We start from the raw sequence: 18699 nt of genomic DNA on the forward strand, positions 1-18699 counted from the left end.
TACTTAAAGAGCTGTTAGCATATGAAGGCTGTTTTTGTATATATTTTAAAAATTGTTTAATAGTAATTGTGTTATTTTTGCTACTGCTGAGCACCTTGGACATTTCTCAATCAACAGAAAGGTGGAGTTCTTTTTTAAACCAACATAGCTTTCAATGTGTTGCAAAGATCAAACAGAAGGAAAGAATATTTTGTCCAGAAATACTAGTAAGGCATTGTTGTGGGGTTTTTTTGGAAGCTTAAACTTGAACTTGACCAAGTAGTTCAAACTGCTGAATCAACTTTCCAGTGTTGAGCACCTGTCCTTTGTTCCAAATAGCTATGATGAGGTTGAATGCCTCCTAAAAGACCAAGGCTTGTATCCACAGCAACTGTGGAGAAGCAACTGCTTAAAATTTTTTCCCTCCATCACTTTATGAAGCCTCTAACACAGCGTACAATATACAATCAAACATTCCAATAATAAGATAGAAAAGGATTAATATGCAAACTGGAACCAATGAACCCAATCAAAGCATCCCAAGGTGCTTGGCATCCAAGGGGACCAAGAGGATGAGGTATACAAAACACTGATGATGTTGTAAAAGGAAAATCTAATGGGAAGCTCTTCCCTGCGTGGGTTGCAGGCTGGGAACAGGAGGTCAAGCAGAGAAACAGCAGTGTGCACAGCACTCTGCCTTAGCTAGCCCCGCACACCCACTGAACAGCTGATCGTCGGGTGGGTGAGGAGAAGCAGCAGCCTGGCTTTCCCCAAGCGCGGCAAAGTGGAGAGTAATGGCTCCTCTTGCTGGCATGCCAGGCGCAGGCAAGAGATTCCTGGCACTGGTTGGTGGGCTGTAGGAGTGCTGATGGGCCCCCTGTGAGGGCAGGGCCCATGGGCTTGGTTCCCAAAGTCTGGTGCCAGTGACACCTCTATATAAGCCAGTAGTTGTAGATTAACAGAAAGCTAGTCTTACAGAATAACTTATTTGTGCACTGCCTTTCAGCCCAAGGCCTCTCAAAGTGGCTTGTTTTGTGTGTGTGTGTGTGTGTGTGTGAGTGAGTGTGAGATAGAGAGAGAGAGAGAGAGTGCATTAGTTTTCTGGCTGGGACTTTTCTTTGTTGTATTGATAGTTTGCGGGTGAGGGTTGTGCTTCAAGTGAGATTTGCCCTCATTAAGGGATCAAGCAGGAGTATATAACAATTTCTTAGAGAAGTCAGCTTCAGCATCTGAGTACCTCCTTCTCCTACTCTCCATGCTGTAATAGCAAGCACTTCCTAGTAGATGTCCCCTCTTATCTGTATCTTCCCTCTGTGTTGTTGTTCCTGACTGTGCTCCACCTCTCTTAGTTCCCCAGACATTGATGCAGGTAGGGCAGGAGCTATATAGCCCTGCTTGGTTTCACATATCTTCACATCACAATTGGACCATTGTGATATTGAAAGAGATGGCAAGGATACAACTACCATCAACACTGGAGCCCCTTCAGATGGGGTGGTGGTGAAAAAGGATGGTGAGGAGAGCTTGTGGCATGGCCAGGGTAAGTTTGTATTCAATTAAATGAGGCCATTCACACACAATACGAGTTGCCTGGGTTACCTCAGGCAGCCTGTATTGTCTGGAGCATCAGGGGCACTCTGATCCTGGCTGCTCCAGACCATCGGAGTCCAACTTTGCTACTCAGCCTTTTAGGAGATTGTGTGAGTAATCACCCTGGGTAGCAGGGCTCCAAACTGGCCTGCCACCATTTTAGGCAGCAACCCGGGCAGAAGGAACAAGCTTGCTATACTAAGAGCAACCACTCCACTGTGTGGCATGCGTGGTGCCTTTTAGGTCATGGAGACGCGGTGCGCCTTTTTGCACTGCCTCCGGCACTCTGCCACTCACCGCCCAGCAGGTATGTGGGCATGTGAGCGGTGGAGGTTTCAGAAACCTCTGATCATGTGTGGGGTGTGTGGGGTCAGCCCTCCTTCCCCACTGCCCAGGTAAGAGGTTGTGAGAACAACCTTATTGATTACAAATTGTAGGACGTGGGTCATGGATTACTCAAAGAATGGTTTGCTTCAAGTTACAGGGAATAAATAAGACGGTGACAGAGAGAAAATTCCAACCCTAAAATGTGTCAAACAATTGTACTGCAAGCATGAAAACAAATCCGTTGATTATTTATTTATTTATTTATTTATTTGATTTATATATTTATTTGATTAGCTCTCCTTCTGAGAAATTTCTCTAACATTGTCCAGTTCTGTCTTTTCTTATTCCATCAGCAGTTTTGGCACTCTCTGGGGATACATCAGAGAGAAAATAAAATAATCTAGAAAACAGTACTGTTAAAGTATGTCAAAGTTATTGTTTCCTGTTAGAGGCAAGAGTTGGCGAGAATCACACTCTTCCCTCTTTCTTAATGTCTTAACTTCTCCTCCTCCTCCTCCAGGTGCTCTTACTAGAAAGAGAATTTTGTCCACAGGCTGGCCCAGGGAAGACAAATCTCCCCACCCCCCCTCAACATGTAATGTTTCAAAAAGCTACACTACACATTCTGAGAGGCATATGCCCAGTTTTGCTCATAGTATTTGTATTGGAGGGGATATAACTCTTGGATTGTGCTGGGCCGCATCCAGCCTAAGTCCTTAAATTAGTGGGACTCATTTGAGTCCTGACTAACTTGTCTAATATCTATGGTACAGAGTCATGGCTAACTAATCTGGATGCTGCTTGCTGTTCTCTTTCCTTCACAAACTGTTTATCTTTGCAGTTTGCTCCAGTTGATTGCAGCTGGAAAGCAACAGGCCTCTCCTCTCTTCTACCTTCTTCTTTCCTGATTTCCAGTGACAGCAAAATTCAGAAACCTCAACAAAACCCCAAATAAACCCAGAAAATGGGCTTATGTTCTATGGGTTAGTAACATTTAGATCAGTTTACTACATTTTTTGGATTGGTCAAATCTTTTTCTTGGATCAGTCACGGAGAAAAAAAGTATAACGGGGCTGTCTTTCAATTCAGGTTGAGTTTGAATCTCTGCCCACTTTGTAAAAGAGAAATAGCAGCATCCTGAAAATATGCTGATAGGATAGGATAGGCACCCAAATGGATATATTAACATCCCAGATTTTACCTTTGCTCTGGAAATAGGTTCTGGGTCCACAGGATACTTTGAAACAGGGCACAATAGGGCAGATAATGTACCTGTTGTCATTCCAATCTGATAGCATGTCATGAAGTAGTAACAAGTTGTTCTAGTAAGAACTAACCAGCCTACTTTCCTTTCACTGTCTCTACAACTGGACTACATTTGATTCAAATCGTAGTCCATAAGTTAGATCTCTTGCACCTCAAATGTTCATGCATCTGCCATCTTGGATTGGGGTGGATAACATCATTACATACTACACAATTGAGGTGTCCCTGTGTGTCACTCACTACAACTGTACCAAATTTGGTTCAAATCGGTTAGACAGTCCTCAAAAGTTCACATGTCCACCATCTTGGATTGGGGTGGATGACATCATCACAAACAACGCCATTAAGGTGTCTTTACAGCTGTAGCAAATTTGGTTCAAATCAGTTAAGCCGTTCACAAATTGGCCCATTTGAGCCTCAAAAGTGAACATGTCTGCCATCTTGAATCAGGGTGGGTTACATCATTGGGGTGTCCCTCACTACAATTGTTCCTAATTTGGTTCAGATCAGTTAGGAGGTTCACAAGTTAGCCCACTTGTTCCTCAAAAATTTATACGTCTGCCATCTTGGATTAAGGTGGATGACATCATCACAAACTATGCTGTTGAGTTGTCCCTACAATTGTACCCAATTTGGTTCATATTGGTTCAGGCATTTTGAAGTTGATGGGGGGCAGGGAGATACATGGACAGACGAACACACACAAAGAATGTTGGGTGATCTCATAAGCCTACTAGAAAGTAGGCTAATAAAACTGATTTTTAGTATGTGCAAGTGCTCTCCAGCCAGATGAGATTAGCAGAAAGAGCTATCAGAGGAAAGGCCATGACTTCCTTGGGGTTGGTCCCTTGTGAGCCTTGATTAACTTGGAAGAACAGCTCCTGTGCTTCAGCCCTTCATTCCTTCCCATTTATTGTGTATCTCTGCACACTAAGCATCCTAAAAAGAACAGAAATTTACATGTGCCTGTGCCAAGCAGCCAATTTCATCTGCATTTACGTTATGAAGCATTAAAAAATGGGGTTCTTTTTCTTTCAAATATTTGTAGATCAAGTGTTGTCCATGTGAAGGCAATCAACACTGATTACATGTCTTGTAAAGTGGCAGGGAACTGAACGACAAGAAATATGGTTTAATGTTCGATATGAAGCTCTTGTTTGATCAATGCAGAGAGAGCTTGCAAGAGCATCAAAAGATGCCTTCATTTCGGGTGTTCCTGGCTTGGAATCCAGGAGCCAAGATAATTTTCAGGTTTCAAAGAGAGCAAGTAGGTGTCCTATAGAGAGGTGGCATAAACTACAGTTCCCACAATTCTAAGCATCTGGGGATGGTGCTGTCCAAAGAGTGTAACTGGGAAACGAAGACATAAACATACTACTTGCCATGAAATACAAACACGATGGCTTTGCTAAGGTAAGATTCCTTTCTGGCAGAAAATTCCTTCCTTTAATTACTATTTTAAATTGTGTGTGTGAAAAACAAATGGAAAGGAGTTAGAGTTCCAGGAATAATTTAGTCAGTTGATTTAGGAGTGATCATCTTACTTGTTACCAGCTAAACAGGCTCTGATCAACAGATTTCAAAACAATGAAACGGTAACCTATATAACCAACGAGTGCATTGCATCTGGTACCTAATATATTATGAAGAGTTTGTTTGTATATTTGTGCAAATATATATATTTTAATCTTGTTCTGCACTTTTAAAGGATGTGGGGTCTAAAACCCAAATCTTACAACTGTGAAAAATGTGGGAATGACTTTGTCAGCCGTACAGCTCTGAGGTACCATTTTAGAGCTAAACATCTTGGGAAAGTTCACTGCCAAACTTGTGGCACAGAAGTTTTGAGAGCAAGTCCTCAGCACCATGAGAAGGTAAGATGGAGCGAATGTTTACTCCTCTTTTTCGTTCAAGCCTGAGCTCACCAGGGTGGTGGTGTTTGTTTTTTAATTTAGTGTTTATTTTGTGGAATGAAATACATAGCAAGCCACCTCACAATGAACATGGGAGCATAGGAAGCTGCCATATACTGAGTCAGACCATTGGTCTATCTAGCTCAGTATTGTCTTCACAGACTGGCAGCAGCTTCTCCAAGGTTGCAGGCAGGAATCTCTCTCAGCCCTATCTTGGAGAAGCCAGGGAGGGAACTTGGAACCTTCTGCTCTTCCCAGTGCGGCTCCATCCCCTGAGGGGAATATCTTGCAGTGCACACACTTCTAGTCTCCCATTCAAATGCAACCAGGGCAGACCCTGCTTAGCTAAGGGGACAAGTCATGCTTGCTACCACAAGACCAGCTCTCCTCCCTGTTAAAGTAGCCTGTTAAGTCTCTGAAAGTGTAAATAAGCAGCTAAACCCACGTCAAGCTCTTAATATATTAGAGCCACTTACATGGCTTTTGTCACCTTAAGAGGCACAGCGGGGAAATGCTTGACTAACAAGCAGAAGGTTGCCAGTTAGAATCTCCGCTGGTACTATATCGGACAGCAGCAATATAGGAAAATGCTGAAAGGCATACTGAGCAGGAGGAGGCAATGGTAAACCCCTCCTGTATTCTACCAAAGAAAACCACAGGGCTCTGTGGGCGCCAGGAGTCGAAATCAACCTGATGGCACACTTTACCTTTACCTTACACGGCTTTTAGCAGATATGCGTAGTGCAATGTACTAAAACAGTAGTACGTGAGAGAGAAATGGCATGGCCTTCTTTAAAAAGAAAAGATTCCCAGGGCTTCTCAAACTTGTGTCTCCAGATGATGTTGACTACAACCCCCATCATCCCCAGCCACAATGGCCTTGTGGCAGGCGATGGTGGGAGTTGTAGTCCAACAAGTTTGAGAATCCATTGTTGCAAAAAGTGTGCACTAGGGGCTGGTGACTGATCATGCCTCACTGCTGTGTGTATATCGTGTGTGTGTGTGTGTGTGTGTGTGTGTGTGTGTGTGTGTGTGTGTGTGTACACAGACACACATGTGCTGAAAAACCTGGCCAAAATGTTCCTTAAATGCTAGTGCAATCAGAACACTTTTATTACACTCCAGTAGGTGCTTGTTAGGGCTGATTGCAGGTGAACTTTCTTCCTCTTCTGTTTACCATGGCAGTAGTTAGCTGCAACTTTCGTTCATTCGTGGTGGACCAATAGCAGCGTTCCACTAGATGGTAGGCACCTGCCATGTCCCTCCCCTGTCCCCCCCCCCCCACATAGTCCCCACTTAGTATCATTGTGATGCTACATAGAGCACTGAGCGGGGGGCGGCAACGGGCATGACAAGAATGGAAGAAGAGGATAGCCAAGATGGCTCCCTGGTAACAGCTTGGGCAGAAAGCTCCGTGACTGTTTGATTTTTATTATCCTCCCATTTTTCTTTATTGTGTTTGCAACTGTTGGTATGAAAGAAAGCCAAGAAGGAAGGAAAGCTACACTCGTTACCATTGCAAGGGGAAGGGAGCCCTCCCATTTGGCGGCTTCTGGTTGCTAGCTGGGCTCAATCCTCCCCAAGGTCCAGGGCGTCATCAGCGGTGGGCCTCCTCAGGGCAGTGGGCCCTCACCAAGGCTCCCTTGTGCTTACACCAGCGCTCAGGGCAGCTCTTTAGTGAGTCTCCAGGTGTTTTTAAAAAAGGTTCCATAGGGGGAAGCCACTGCAAATTCCTCCCTCTGTATTTACTTGCACAAATACTCCACATTGTTTGATTGAATTGTTATGAGGGCGCTCTCAGCGATATTTGGTTTGCATTTATTCTTCAACTCACAGGGTTGTGCTGAAATTTTAAAATGCATCATATGAGGGTATTTTTATAAGTGACTCCAAAAAGACCTTTCCATCTGTTAGGTGTCACTTGTGAATGCTAATGCAGGAGAGAAGACAGACAGTTTTTAAATTTACACACACACATACTTAATATATATGTTCCCAACCTTGGGTCTCCAGGTGTTGTTGGGCTGCAACTTCCATCATCCCCAGCAGTGTTCTCTCTCATCTTTTTTCCATCTGTGTGCGGGGTGAGTTTTGTTCTGGGCAGCAATATCGAGGCAGTGTGCGCGCACTTGCATTCAGAGTGGGGCCTTCCTGATTCAACCGGTGTGGGATCTAAAACGAACTGAGTGGACATCAACAAATGTGTGAGTGTGCGCAAACATGCACGTCTTAGAGGGAACACTAATCCCCAGCCACAAAGGCCTTCAGGGGATGTTTAGAGTTGTATTCCTACCATTATGTTCGGCTGCTCTCTTGCTGCACTCTCCCTCGCTCTGAATGTTGGCCATTATTCAGAATGTTTCGATTTGTTTTCTGAGATCCTTTTAGGCTAACAGAGTTGTCAATAGCAGGGACTTTTGATCGGATTGACATATTTCCAGGTGGCACAGAGAGTTTCATGGGGAAGGGGAAAGCATCAAAAATGACCCCTTTCCCATTGTACTGGCCCACTAGTTGTGAAGTTCAGTTAGGCTGCTCTCTCACTCTGCTGGTGCACCTTTTTCTGTATGTGTCACCCAGTACACTCAACAAGTAGTGAGCCACCAAGCTCAACGCAGCACCACCTACAGGTAGGTGCCCTGGGCAACCACCTGGCTTGCCCACCCCTAAAGCTAGCCCTAGATATATCTTTTAAAAAAATAATTGGAAACTGTCTCTCCAGGGTGCTTTCCAGATTAGCCACTCAACAGTGGCAAAATGCTTCTGTTCAGGCAAATTGTATTCAAAATGTAAATCGCAAAGCGCCCAGCAGGGGGAGCAGTCTTGTGACAACTAACAACCCGAAAAAACCAGCAACTTTTTTACACCGGATATATGACGTTATAGCACTGTATTGCAGCGATTAAATTCAAAACAAGGCATTGGGAATACGAACAGCACCCTGCTGTCAGTGTAGGGACTGCTGTGTCGAAATACAGGAAGTGTGGAAGCACACTTTAGAGATACACTATGACCCCATTGCAGGGTCTAATCTGGAAGGTGCCCAGAACCCCTTCCTCCCACCTTTTTAGTCTATTTTGCCCTCCCCCAAAGGACAATATATCCAGTTCTTCTCCTCTCATCACTTGCTCTTCACTCATAACAGACTGACCATGAACAGACACAGACTAGCAATCAGGAAAGGTGCTGGAATATGACATTTCAAAGGGAAATAAAATTTGTGGCTATGGAAACATCTACATCCTGTAGAATGTGCTCCAAGCAATTTGGAACAGTCCATGGCAGGGAACACCATGAGAAACAAGAGCATCACTTCACTGCGAGCAAAAGAGGTATCATGTCTCTTTTGAACTTAATTCTGAAGTGTTCATATTATCCAGGATCTCCTGGATTGAAAGCTTGCTTCTTAGAGCTGCTGGTCATCTCTCATCATTCTGTCCCATCTGATGCCCAGGTCTCCCCATTTCCTCCCAATGGAACGTTGACTAATAGCTGCAGGAAACCACTGAGGGGAACCTCCTTAAAATCTCCTCAAAGAAAAAGGAATGGTCTGATACTCAGTATCTCTCCCCACCACCACCAACCCCATATAGACCCAACAAAGCAGTTGCATATGGGGAAATCACAATAAAAAACAAACAATGGCCGGTATTGGTCCCTCAGTGTTGTATTATGAAACTATCCATCACCACTGCTAACCTTTAGCTTTTACTCTTCAGAAAAATGCCTAACTCCCCCTACAGAATTCCAGACACCTCATGTGACCGTATATGTTTTGGGGAACTGATGATAATTGGCCAATGTAACTTTATTGGGCCTCTCCCTGCTCTAGAAACTGGGTGTCCAACATGTGAAGCTGCCTTATACAGGGTCAGGCCACTGGTCCATCTTGCCAGTATTGTCTGCTCTGATTAGCAGCAGTTCTCGAGTGTTTTGGGCAGAAGGTCATTCCTATTGCTGCCACATGAACCTTTTAACTGGAGATGCTAGTGACTGCGACTGGAATCTCCTGTATGCAAAGCATTTGCCCTGCCATTGAGCTGTGGTTCAGAATTCAGTGAATTCCCTTAGAGAGCTGGTTTTGTGGTAGCAGTCATGACTTGTCCCTTTTGCTAAGCAGGGTCTGCCCTGGTTGCATATGAATGGGAGACTTGATGTGTGAGCACTGTAACATATTCCCCTCAGGGGATGGAGCCGCTCTGGGAAGAGCAGAAGATTTCAAGTTCCCTCCCTGGCCTCTCCAAGATAGGGCTGAGAGAGACTCCTGCCTGCAACTTTGGAGAAGCTGCTGCCAGTTTGTGTAGACAATACTGAGCTAGATGGACCAATGGTCTGACTCAGTATATGGCAGCTTCCTATGTTTCTAGAATATATACTCCAACTCTTAAAAGTGTCTAGTTCTCTCCCACTTGGCTGCTCCTCTCAGCTAACCTGCCTCCCAACTCTTGGCCACCATCACAGTTATCCACACCTGGTTTGTGTGCTTCTGATTCTGTTATATTTTGCATTAAAGAAAATATCAGCTGAATGTAATTACAGCCTTTAATGTGTGGTTGCAACTTTAAACAGTGATAGCTTCTCTCACTTATGTTTGAGTCTTGCTTGTATCCTAATTGTATCATCAGCCTAAGATGAATGCTGGCAACCCAAAATTAATAGCATTGCAACTGAATGGCAACATTACAACTAGAAGGGTCTTAATTTCTATTTCCTCCACGCCTGTCCAACATGACTGACATAGCTTTATCTCAACATCTAAATCATAAGCCACACCAAGAACTAGAGGTGTTTTGAAGACGGGCAATAGGGAACCCTAAGCCCTTTGTACAAAATGGCCCAGTGGCTGTTGTGCAGTAACAGTTGTGCCAGTCTGGGTTTTAAGTGAAAGGGACCCAGCACAGGCGAATGAAGGTGAATCACTGCATTCAGGTTCTTTACTCTGCTACAAGTCGATGAGATGATAACAGCACTAACCGAGTGGCTGGTGGTGGTAGCCCTGGCCTGGGGGATGAATGATGGGGGTGGGGGGTACCTGTGCAAGCTCCTGGCCAATGGAAGGAGGATGGGCGGAGCTGGGTGAGCAGCTGATGGAGGTGGCTGGTGGTGGCAGAGGTGGGAGCCCCAGCCTGGGGGAGGAATGAGTGGGGGCAGGGGCGTAAATATAATAGGGCAAGGGGAGATAGTTGTCTGGGGTCCCCCTGCCTTGGGGGAGCCCCCAGAGGCAAGTCACATGACTGACTCCCCCAGCCACGCACCTGTCCGGGCTTCCTTCCGTTGTATTCATCCTCCAAAATTGATGTGTGTGTTAAGACCTGGAACTACCAGAATAGCATGTCTTCCTCTAGGACGATTAAATGACTTGCATCGTCCACAATTTACAAAACCTTTAAAAAAATAATTTAGGATGCTGTTCAATTGTGGCACATAGTGTGTGTGTGTGTGTGTGTGTGTGTGTGTGTGTGTGTGTGTGTGTGTGTGTGTGTAAAAAATAAATTTTACTGTGCTTTTGGTTACCACTATTCAGCCTCATTTAAGATTTCTTTACTTCATGAGCTGAGCTTCAGTGAGAGGGGTGCATTTTAAAATCTTGTATCTGGGCCCACTCCAACCTTGCTCTGCCCCTGAGTGGGGGGTGTACCCATGTGTGAGTGCGCATGTCACCATGGGGTGGCACCACCATAAGAGAGGCGGCTGCCCATGTTCACTATGTGAACATAGGCTCACTGTCCACTCTCTATGCGCCTGGCACTAACATTCTTACATTGGTTCTTTCATTGTGAACTCCTGAGTCTAGTGACTAGCAGGATGTGAACTTTGAACTCAGGCTGTTTATTATTCCTGAAATTGAGACTTGTACATGGATGGGTTGCTATATATATATATATATTGCAACTGCGTATGTTTGGGAGGAGTTTTTTCTTTGAATTCTTTTCTGAGAAGATGTCTTGAGTTCGAGATCTGCCAGACCGAATGATCTGCAGTGCATGCCTGTATAGGTTTGGAGATGACTTTGACACAATACGGAATAGCCATAAAACCTGAGAATTCTTTCCATGCTATCTTTTCAGGAAAACGTGTAATGTTGCCTTGATTTCTCTTTGCACAGCTCAAATGTCCACTGGATTCAAACCTGAAAACGTCTTGGAGTATAGAACACCAATAGAACTAGAGAGATTTTTGGAAGCAAAACTCCGACCCATCTCAGGCCCTACAAGGCTAGCCTGTGCATCAGAAATAGACAGAATGATTGCCTTGATCAAAGACAGCTTTCCCTTGTCAATAGCTTTTGTTATCAAGGTACTGATGATGTCACATCCCACTCAAGATTGATCATAATAGTATGTTCTTACTTGCTAACAGCAGAAGTTTGCATTGACTGTATCTGGTGTTCTGTGTCTTAACAACTCTTCTACGCAATGATTTGTTTGTACAATAAACATACACTAGTTTCCTATTTGTTACATACAGTTCGCATAACTCTCCTCAAGAGTAGTGCTTTGGTTGTGGGGCATCTCAGTTTCTATGCATTTGAAGTGCAATAGCTTGTACTCTGGAAAAATGGAAATCCTTCCTCAACCTAACAGAGATGGCCCAAGACATTTTGATGCCTAAGGCAGATGATCTAAATGGTGGCCTTTCACAGCAGTGGAGGTCCAAGAAAAGCAGTGGTGGTCCAAGACGTTAGTGCCCAAAGAAGGGATGCCAAATGCTTCCCCCTTTTTGTGCTTGCACACCCTGTTTCCTCTTCCTTCTCTCCACTACCACTACCACTAGACTGGTGGGCAGGCAGGCATATGGGCAGGTGCACGCACACATATATGCCTGCCTTCTCCTGCTTCACGTTGACACTAGCCACCACTACCACTTTACTTGTTAAGCTTGTTCCATTGCTAACTGAGCAAAGAGGCAGCTTTTTAAAAGTGGTGATTCTCTTTATTGTGTAGGGGGAGAGCAACTGGCCCTATCTAACTCCAGTTCAGCATCCCTCCAGTGGCTGCTGCTGGTGTCTGTCTTATGTTTCTCTTTTAGATTGTGAGCCATTTAGGGTGTCTTTCTTGTCTGTCTGTCTATCTATCTATCTATCTATCTATCTATCTATCTATCTATCTATCTATCTATCTATCTATCTATCTATCTATCTATCTATTTCTATGTAAACCGCTTTGAGAACTGTGGCTGAAGAGCAGTATATAAATATTTCTAGTAGTAAGCATGGCCTCCTCCATCTTCCTTGACTTCCTCATGTGCTGCTGGGCTGATAATGAAAAGGGGAAGGAGTAAAAAAGGAAATGTTGAAAGGGAAGTACTGGAGATGTCCCAGAGAGCATCTTTTGTATTCTTTCCCCCTTGTGGCATTTCTTCTTCCTCTTCCTTTTCCTAACCACCCAGTGGCATGCAAGAGATGTAGGGGATGTGGAGGACAGTGCCAATAATCTTTAGCTGATTGCTCTAGATAATCATGTCACAGAGAGACCTCCCCTGATTCATGGTGGAAAAAATTAGCAGTTTACAATTTGCCCTTGCATTGGTCCTCCAGTGCCTGCTGGCTGCTGTGGCATGCTGCCTCACATTGCCTAATAGACCCAGTCCTTTCTAGATCGTGCATTCCTTGTTGCTGCAGTTGATGTGAGGAAAGTAGCTGCACACCAATTGGATATGATTAGTCATGACATATTTAGTAATGAGCAAAATGACACCTGTCTCCTCTTCGGCATCACTTTTTGCAACTTTTGGGTTTTTGATGGATGTGCATGTGAGAGAGTGTATGGAGAGTCTGGCACCAGGCCTTTCTGCATGGAAATACTGATCTATCTTCCCATGCAAAAATTTCTTTATTTACAAAAATAGACAGAAAGAAGGCTGCACTCCATAGGAATATAGGAAGCTGCCATATTCTGAGTCAGACTATAGGTCCATCTAGCTCAGTATTGTCTTCACAGACTGGCAGCGGCTTCTCCAAGGTTGCAGGCAGGAATCTCTCTCAGCCCTGCCTTGGAGATGCCAGGCAGGGAACTTGAAACCTTCTACTCTTCCCAGAGCGGCTCCATCCCCTGTGAGGGAATATCTAAGGGGTGTTCATGAATGACCAGTAAGGTCAACAAGCCTCAACGTTGGTATAAAGCTCAGCAATAGTTTCCCTGGAACACACAGAGCAAAGATCTCCCCTAGCAATATGCAAACGCCTCCGCTGTGTGCCACAGGGGTCAGAATGATGAAGGGATTATTCCTCTAATGAAACCTGGGCTTTGCCCTCTTTTTAGGGTAAAGAGATCTAGATGTAGATCTCTAGATTTAGCAGTCTCTGGTGTCCTGAGTCAGGATATTAGATGGCTCAGGACTGCTTTACATGATGTTCTCAGTCATCCTAGAGTTAATATCTGTGTAAGGAGACACATGAGGTTTGCCTGAGTATTTGCTTTGCTTTGCTGGGAAAGTGAGAGATGCACCTTTGGCTTCACAGCACACACACTTAAGGCAAAATAAACACTGGCATTGTGCAAGATGGTGCAACTTTTTGTTGTACATGTAGGTATCTCTGGGTAGGGGAAAATGTAATTAGTGAAGCAGTTGATATTCTTGTGTCCCAGTATAATGTCCTTTAGGGACACTTGATGGATGAGTGTAGCTCATGCCCTGACTGAACACTATAGTTCAAGATATTAAAAGGAATCATTCTCCAAGCCTCCTTGGATAATGACCAATAAGCATGTAGCATGGCTCATTGGGCTTATGTCATCTAGAATCATTTGCTCTATAAACACCTCATTGTGATGCAAATACTCTCAGCTTGTGGCCTATAATGATGTGGAGTGTGTGGGTTAATCTGTTAGTGGCTGGCATACAGAAGCTCCTGTCTTGCAAGGGGGAGTTGGGACTACTTGGATTGAAGTCAAGTCCTAACTGTCTTCCTGACGATATCAATAACAGGGTGGTTCATATATAAAAGGAACTGATACACAAGATTGGTCTGATCTGGACATAGTTATTTTTAGCAACGCCTTTGAAGATTTAGAAGACTGCAAAAGGAGAATTCCAGAAGTCCTAGAAGAGCTGAGAGAGAGACTGATAAAATCTTCATTGGCAAACAGGTCTGAACTGAGATGTCTTTTATATATCTATTTTTTTTAGTACTAATGGCTTCTGCCTTCATTCCTTTGTTGTAAAGCTCTTGTAAAAAGAAGGATGGAAAATAAGGGGAAATGCCAGTGATTATGCCCTCCACTTTTTCTTTTAGGCTAGTCTTGCAGAAAAGGACACCATTTTCCTTGAGGTTCTATTTTAAATGTTATAAAGATCACCATGGCCATTCATTTGATGTCCTACCTTGTTATGATACGTTTGGGCCTGCATTATCAAGAGGTAAGAGGCAGCTTGTGTTTGGGGGGTCATTCTTCCCACCCCCCACCCCCAACAACACTTCTGGAGTTCAGTAATTGCTTGCAAATCAGAGAGCAACAGCTTTTTCAATCGCTCACAATCTGTTGGATTTGGTTTTAGTTAAGATACGAAGATAACCTAGGCCAAAGCAGTGTCATTAGTCTTATCTCTTACTTGGTGTTAACAGGTTTAAAAGAGAGCTTTTACCACAAGCTCTACCTCTGCAATGACAGTGATCTAATCCAGCTGTACACGATGGCCCTGTTGAAGTACCAAGTTGAATTTGTCAAGGCATCAACCGAGAGAGTGAAGGACCTCATGCGTTTAGTCAAGCACTGGTTCAAAACCTCATTTGCAAAACCAACCAAGGAAAATAAGTAGGTTGCTATTCCCAAATACAATCTTGCTCTTTTATTTTTCTAGCTTTGAATCCATCATGTTTTCCCCAAGTACAGTAGTAAATGACAAGGGCTCAATCTTTTTCATGGCTCTATAGCCTCATGTGCAGGGGTGTCGCTATAAATGATGGGGAGACAAATGTCCCTGGGACCCTAAGAGAGGGGCCTGTATGACAGCTCACTCTTTGCTCTTCACTGTTGATACTGTATGACTATATGAGATGATTGTCGTAGGTCTACATGTGAAACAAATTGTTTCTGAGCCAGGGCAATGCATGCACACAAATGTGTGTGGAAATGTGTGCATGTTGTTTTATTTGCATAGGACTGAGAGAAAGAGTGTGCTGAGAATGTTTTGTTTTTCACCATGTTCATCTAGTTCTTCTGCAGCAAAGACATGGAGGGGGTGAGGGAGAGGAGGAGGAGGAGGAGGAAGGGGGTCTCAAGGTCCATCTTCACTTCCTAACCCAGGTAGAGTTGCCATGCCCCCCTCAAATTCTAGGTTTCACCTGGATTTTAAGCATCTCACCCAGATTGCTTAGCCCACCCAGATTCATCTGGATTTCAGCTTTCTTTCTTTCTTTCTTTCTTTCTTTCTTTCTTTCTTTCTTTCTTTCTTTCTTTCTTTCTTTCTTTTTTAAAAGCTAAGTTCTAGCCCTTGTAGAAGCGGAGTTATGGAGCAAAACATGCAGTCACTATTCTGCTCAAGAATTATCTGCAAGCCAATTTACACAATATGTAAATTAGGCAGCCAGATTTGGAAAGCCAGAATATGGCAATCCTAGTCCCAGGATCCACTCCAAACCTGCTACTTTCCTGCACATATTTATTTATTTATTTATTTATTTATTTATTTATTTATTTTTACATTTTATATCCCGCTCTTCCTCCAAGGAGCCCAGAGCGGTGTACTACATACTTAAGTTTCTCCTCACAACACCCCTGTGAAGTAGGTTAGGCCTGAGAGAGAAGTGACTGGCCCAGAGTCACCCAGCTAGTCTCATGGCTGAATGGGGATTTGAACTCAGGTCTCCTCGGTCCTAGTCCAGCACTCTAACCACTACACCACGCTGGCTCTGCACATGTGATACATACATTTGTGAAAAGCTGGAAGCAGAAATAGCCTGGGGAAAATGAATATGTTGGTGTAGATACATTCCTATCTATTACTGAAAACACTTCCATATGAAGCATGGATAACCAATAGAAGGCGAAAATTAAGTTTTGCTACTGGTCTCCATTGTTTGATGGCTTTCGTATTTCCTATAGCATTTCATTCTCTGAAGCTAAGTCTGCTCTATGTTTTAGGTTTCGCAGGCTTCCCTCTTCCTATGCTATGGAACTTATCACTATCCATGTCTGGGAGCTGGCTGGGAAACCAATCTTTTTCAGCTTTGTCCAGGGGATGAGAGCTGTCCTAAAGCTTTTAGTTAGATATCAAGACATCTGCATCATATGGCACAAACATTACAGATCAAATTCTACAGTTTTCCAAAAGGTGATTTTGAAGCAAACCAGGTAAATAACCCAATTATGTGTTCAACTCCCATTCTCTTTAAACAGAGTAAATGCGTATGGCAGTTGCAGTGGGACCTATGAGCTTCTATTACTAGGAAAAGATACAGGACTTGAGAAACCAAGTTAGTTCCCAGTATGGTATGCCCAAAATTCTTCAGAGCTGCACCAGGCTTCCATAATATATCTAGAGAATATTTGCTTTGCTATATTTATATTTTTAATGGATTTATATACAGCCTCAACTTGTGTCTCTGAGTGGTTGATGAAGACTTGTGTGGAATCCTAACCACAATTATTTAAAGAGACACATCTTCTCTGGGTAAAAAAAATACTGGATAGATATGAAAAGCTTTCTTTCTGCTTGTCCCAGGGGCTCTATGATTAACTTTGTCATTCCAAAATAGTGTATTTTTCCAGTGGTGGAGATGGTGATCTTCCTTGATTTTGCTTCATTTTAGTTTTTTTAAGATTGTGGGCCATTTTGGATAGGGAAATTCCCCCCACCTGCATTTCTCGGCTTTGTAAACTACTTAACTTTTTGTTGAAAAACAGTACCAAGATAGGGTGGGTGAGAATAGGAGGGTGTGTACATTGTGTGGCAAGGGGAGGCCAAGACAAAGTCGTGTTATTTTTTAATGCACAGTGAGCAGAAGTCGACATCTCAGTATTTGTTTGTGTTCATATGAATAACTTTTCTTTTTCTCGTAGGCCACTTGTTTTGGATCCTGCTAATCCAAACTTGAACATATGTGAGAACAGCAATGCCTGGGATGAAGTAGCTCATGTGGCACAACAAAGCCTCCTGAAGCCACTCTTCAATGGGGTGCAAGCAAAAGAGCCCTGGCTATTTACAAATAACTGGTGAAACCAAGCAAGCCTTTGTCTATAGAAATTGGCTTCCAGCTTTGAAGCACTGCAATAGGGAAACCCCAGCGTGAAAACACAAATGGAAACTGAGAGGCAAATTACACACTGAAGCTATTCTCGCGTGCAGTGGCAACTGGGCTAAGGGAGCCCAGCCTGGTTCCCACTGTGTGTGAGAACTGCCGGGAGCTGCTCGGCTCCCAGCGGCACACAGCAGTAAACCCTCTGGGGTAGCCCACTGTTTAACCCGAGTTTCAGGTGCAGGAGCACCTGGAAAGCAAGTTCCTGGATTGTGTGTCACAGCAGCGCAGCTCCACGCCACAATGACTCACAAGTAGCTTTCCAACCGGGAGGCTACAACAAGCCTCCCGGCGTCGGGAGGTTCCCCAAAAGACACCACGCACTTGCGCAGTGCCTTATGGGACTCCCAGGGGCCAGGACCCCGCTACCCCAATTGGCTCCATGACAGAGCCAGTAATCGTCAGCCGCCCAGGGAGGGCTCCCTGATCGCCTGCAGGGAGAACCACTGGGGTCCAACCCTTCCGGCTCTACACACAGATCGTGTGTAGTGCCTTATTATGTGTCTGCTATGTGTAATGAAACCCCAGTGGCTTCTCATTTGTAAAGCATCTGTGGGAGGATAGGATTGGCCTGGAGTCTCCAGAAACTAGCATCCATCTCTGTTGGATTATTGAAAGCAGTCCTGGAGAATTTAATGGCTCAATATTGTGAAAAATATTGGAAAACAATATTGAGGGGGGGGGATCTCCAGGAATAGGTTCATTCAGAGCTAGCAACCTTAGGGAGGGAATAGTTTGAAGCAGAGAAGCAGCTGAGGTGAAGGGAGGGGTTGATCATTTTGCCAGTCTTATTTTCAGTGGAACCCTCCCCTATAATCTTTATAAGTCTGAGGGGTTCTAGCCCTACACTTGCAAGGCAAACATTGGCTTGGACCATTGGCAGAGAGAAAAGCAGTTTTGGAAGGTGGAGGAGAGTTTCAGAGGAAAGGGGAAAGCAGATAAAAGATTAAACACCCTTGAGCCTTCTCTGATGCAAATCTCTCCATCTCTTGAGGGCACTTTGGAAGAAAGAAGGGGCCACTGGGGCCTGATGATATGGGGGCTGCAGTGTGCAAGGTGACATTTTCTCCTGACATAGGACTTGCTTGTCTGTATTCATTATTTGTTGAATAACAACCCATTCAGCATCCTTTTTCAATAAAATGAACAAAGATCAGCACTGATCAGCTACTGAAAATTTCTGTAAGTGTGTTTTCTGCTCTGAAAGGAGAAACCAAAAGACAAGGCTTGCATTTAAGTTTTTGTGTTTTTAAAAAGTTGGAGCAAAGGTTGGAACATCTCAAGGAGTTTTTAGCTTCCAAAATGACATTCCCTTTGTTCTTTGCTTCTTCATTGTTTGACATTTTTTTTAACTGAAATGTTGAAACTGGACTCCAAATATCCTGA

The 18699-nt window shown here is 44.0% G+C and overlaps 1 protein-coding gene across 3 annotated transcripts; it reads left to right on the forward strand.

The window, feature by feature from the left end:
• The first annotated feature begins 1459 nt into the window (after positions 1–1459).
• On the forward strand, positions 1460–18590 carry LOC128346758 (2'-5'-oligoadenylate synthase 1-like). 3 transcript variants are annotated; one of them, XM_053300390.1, is made up of 9 exons: positions 1460–1519; positions 4871–5036; positions 8221–8407; positions 11182–11372; positions 14004–14164; positions 14311–14435; positions 14641–14830; positions 16160–16369; positions 17078–18590. In XM_053300390.1, exons 2-9 carry the CDS (start codon positions 4872–4874, stop codon positions 17232–17234), a joined length of 1386 nt encoding a protein of 461 aa, XP_053156365.1. In that variant the 5' UTR covers positions 1460–1519; position 4871; the 3' UTR covers positions 17235–18590. The 3 variants fall into 3 exon arrangements, with proteins under 3 accessions (XP_053156365.1, XP_053156364.1, XP_053156366.1); XM_053300389.1 differs by lacking the exon at positions 1460–1519 and adding an exon at positions 4537–4575; XM_053300391.1 differs by lacking the exons at positions 1460–1519; positions 4871–5036 and adding an exon at positions 7169–7279.
• The last annotated feature ends 109 nt before the right edge of the window (positions 18591–18699 follow it).

The sequence above is a fragment of the Hemicordylus capensis genome, chromosome 2, assembly GCF_027244095.1.
Source record: "Hemicordylus capensis ecotype Gifberg chromosome 2, rHemCap1.1.pri, whole genome shotgun sequence".
Classification (NCBI taxonomy): Eukaryota; Metazoa; Chordata; class Lepidosauria; order Squamata; family Cordylidae; genus Hemicordylus; species Hemicordylus capensis.

What these genes read in the sequence shown, in the direction of transcription:
- LOC128346758 (XM_053300389.1), top strand. An exon ending in CAATAGCTTTTGTTATCAAG is followed by an intron (nt 11,373 to 14,003) that starts GTACTGATGATG and finishes TATCAATAACAG; the next exon opens with GGTGGTTCATATATAAAAGG. An exon ending in AAACCAACCAAGGAAAATAA is followed by an intron (nt 14,831 to 16,159) that starts GTAGGTTGCTAT and finishes TCTATGTTTTAG; the next exon opens with GTTTCGCAGGCTTCCCTCTT.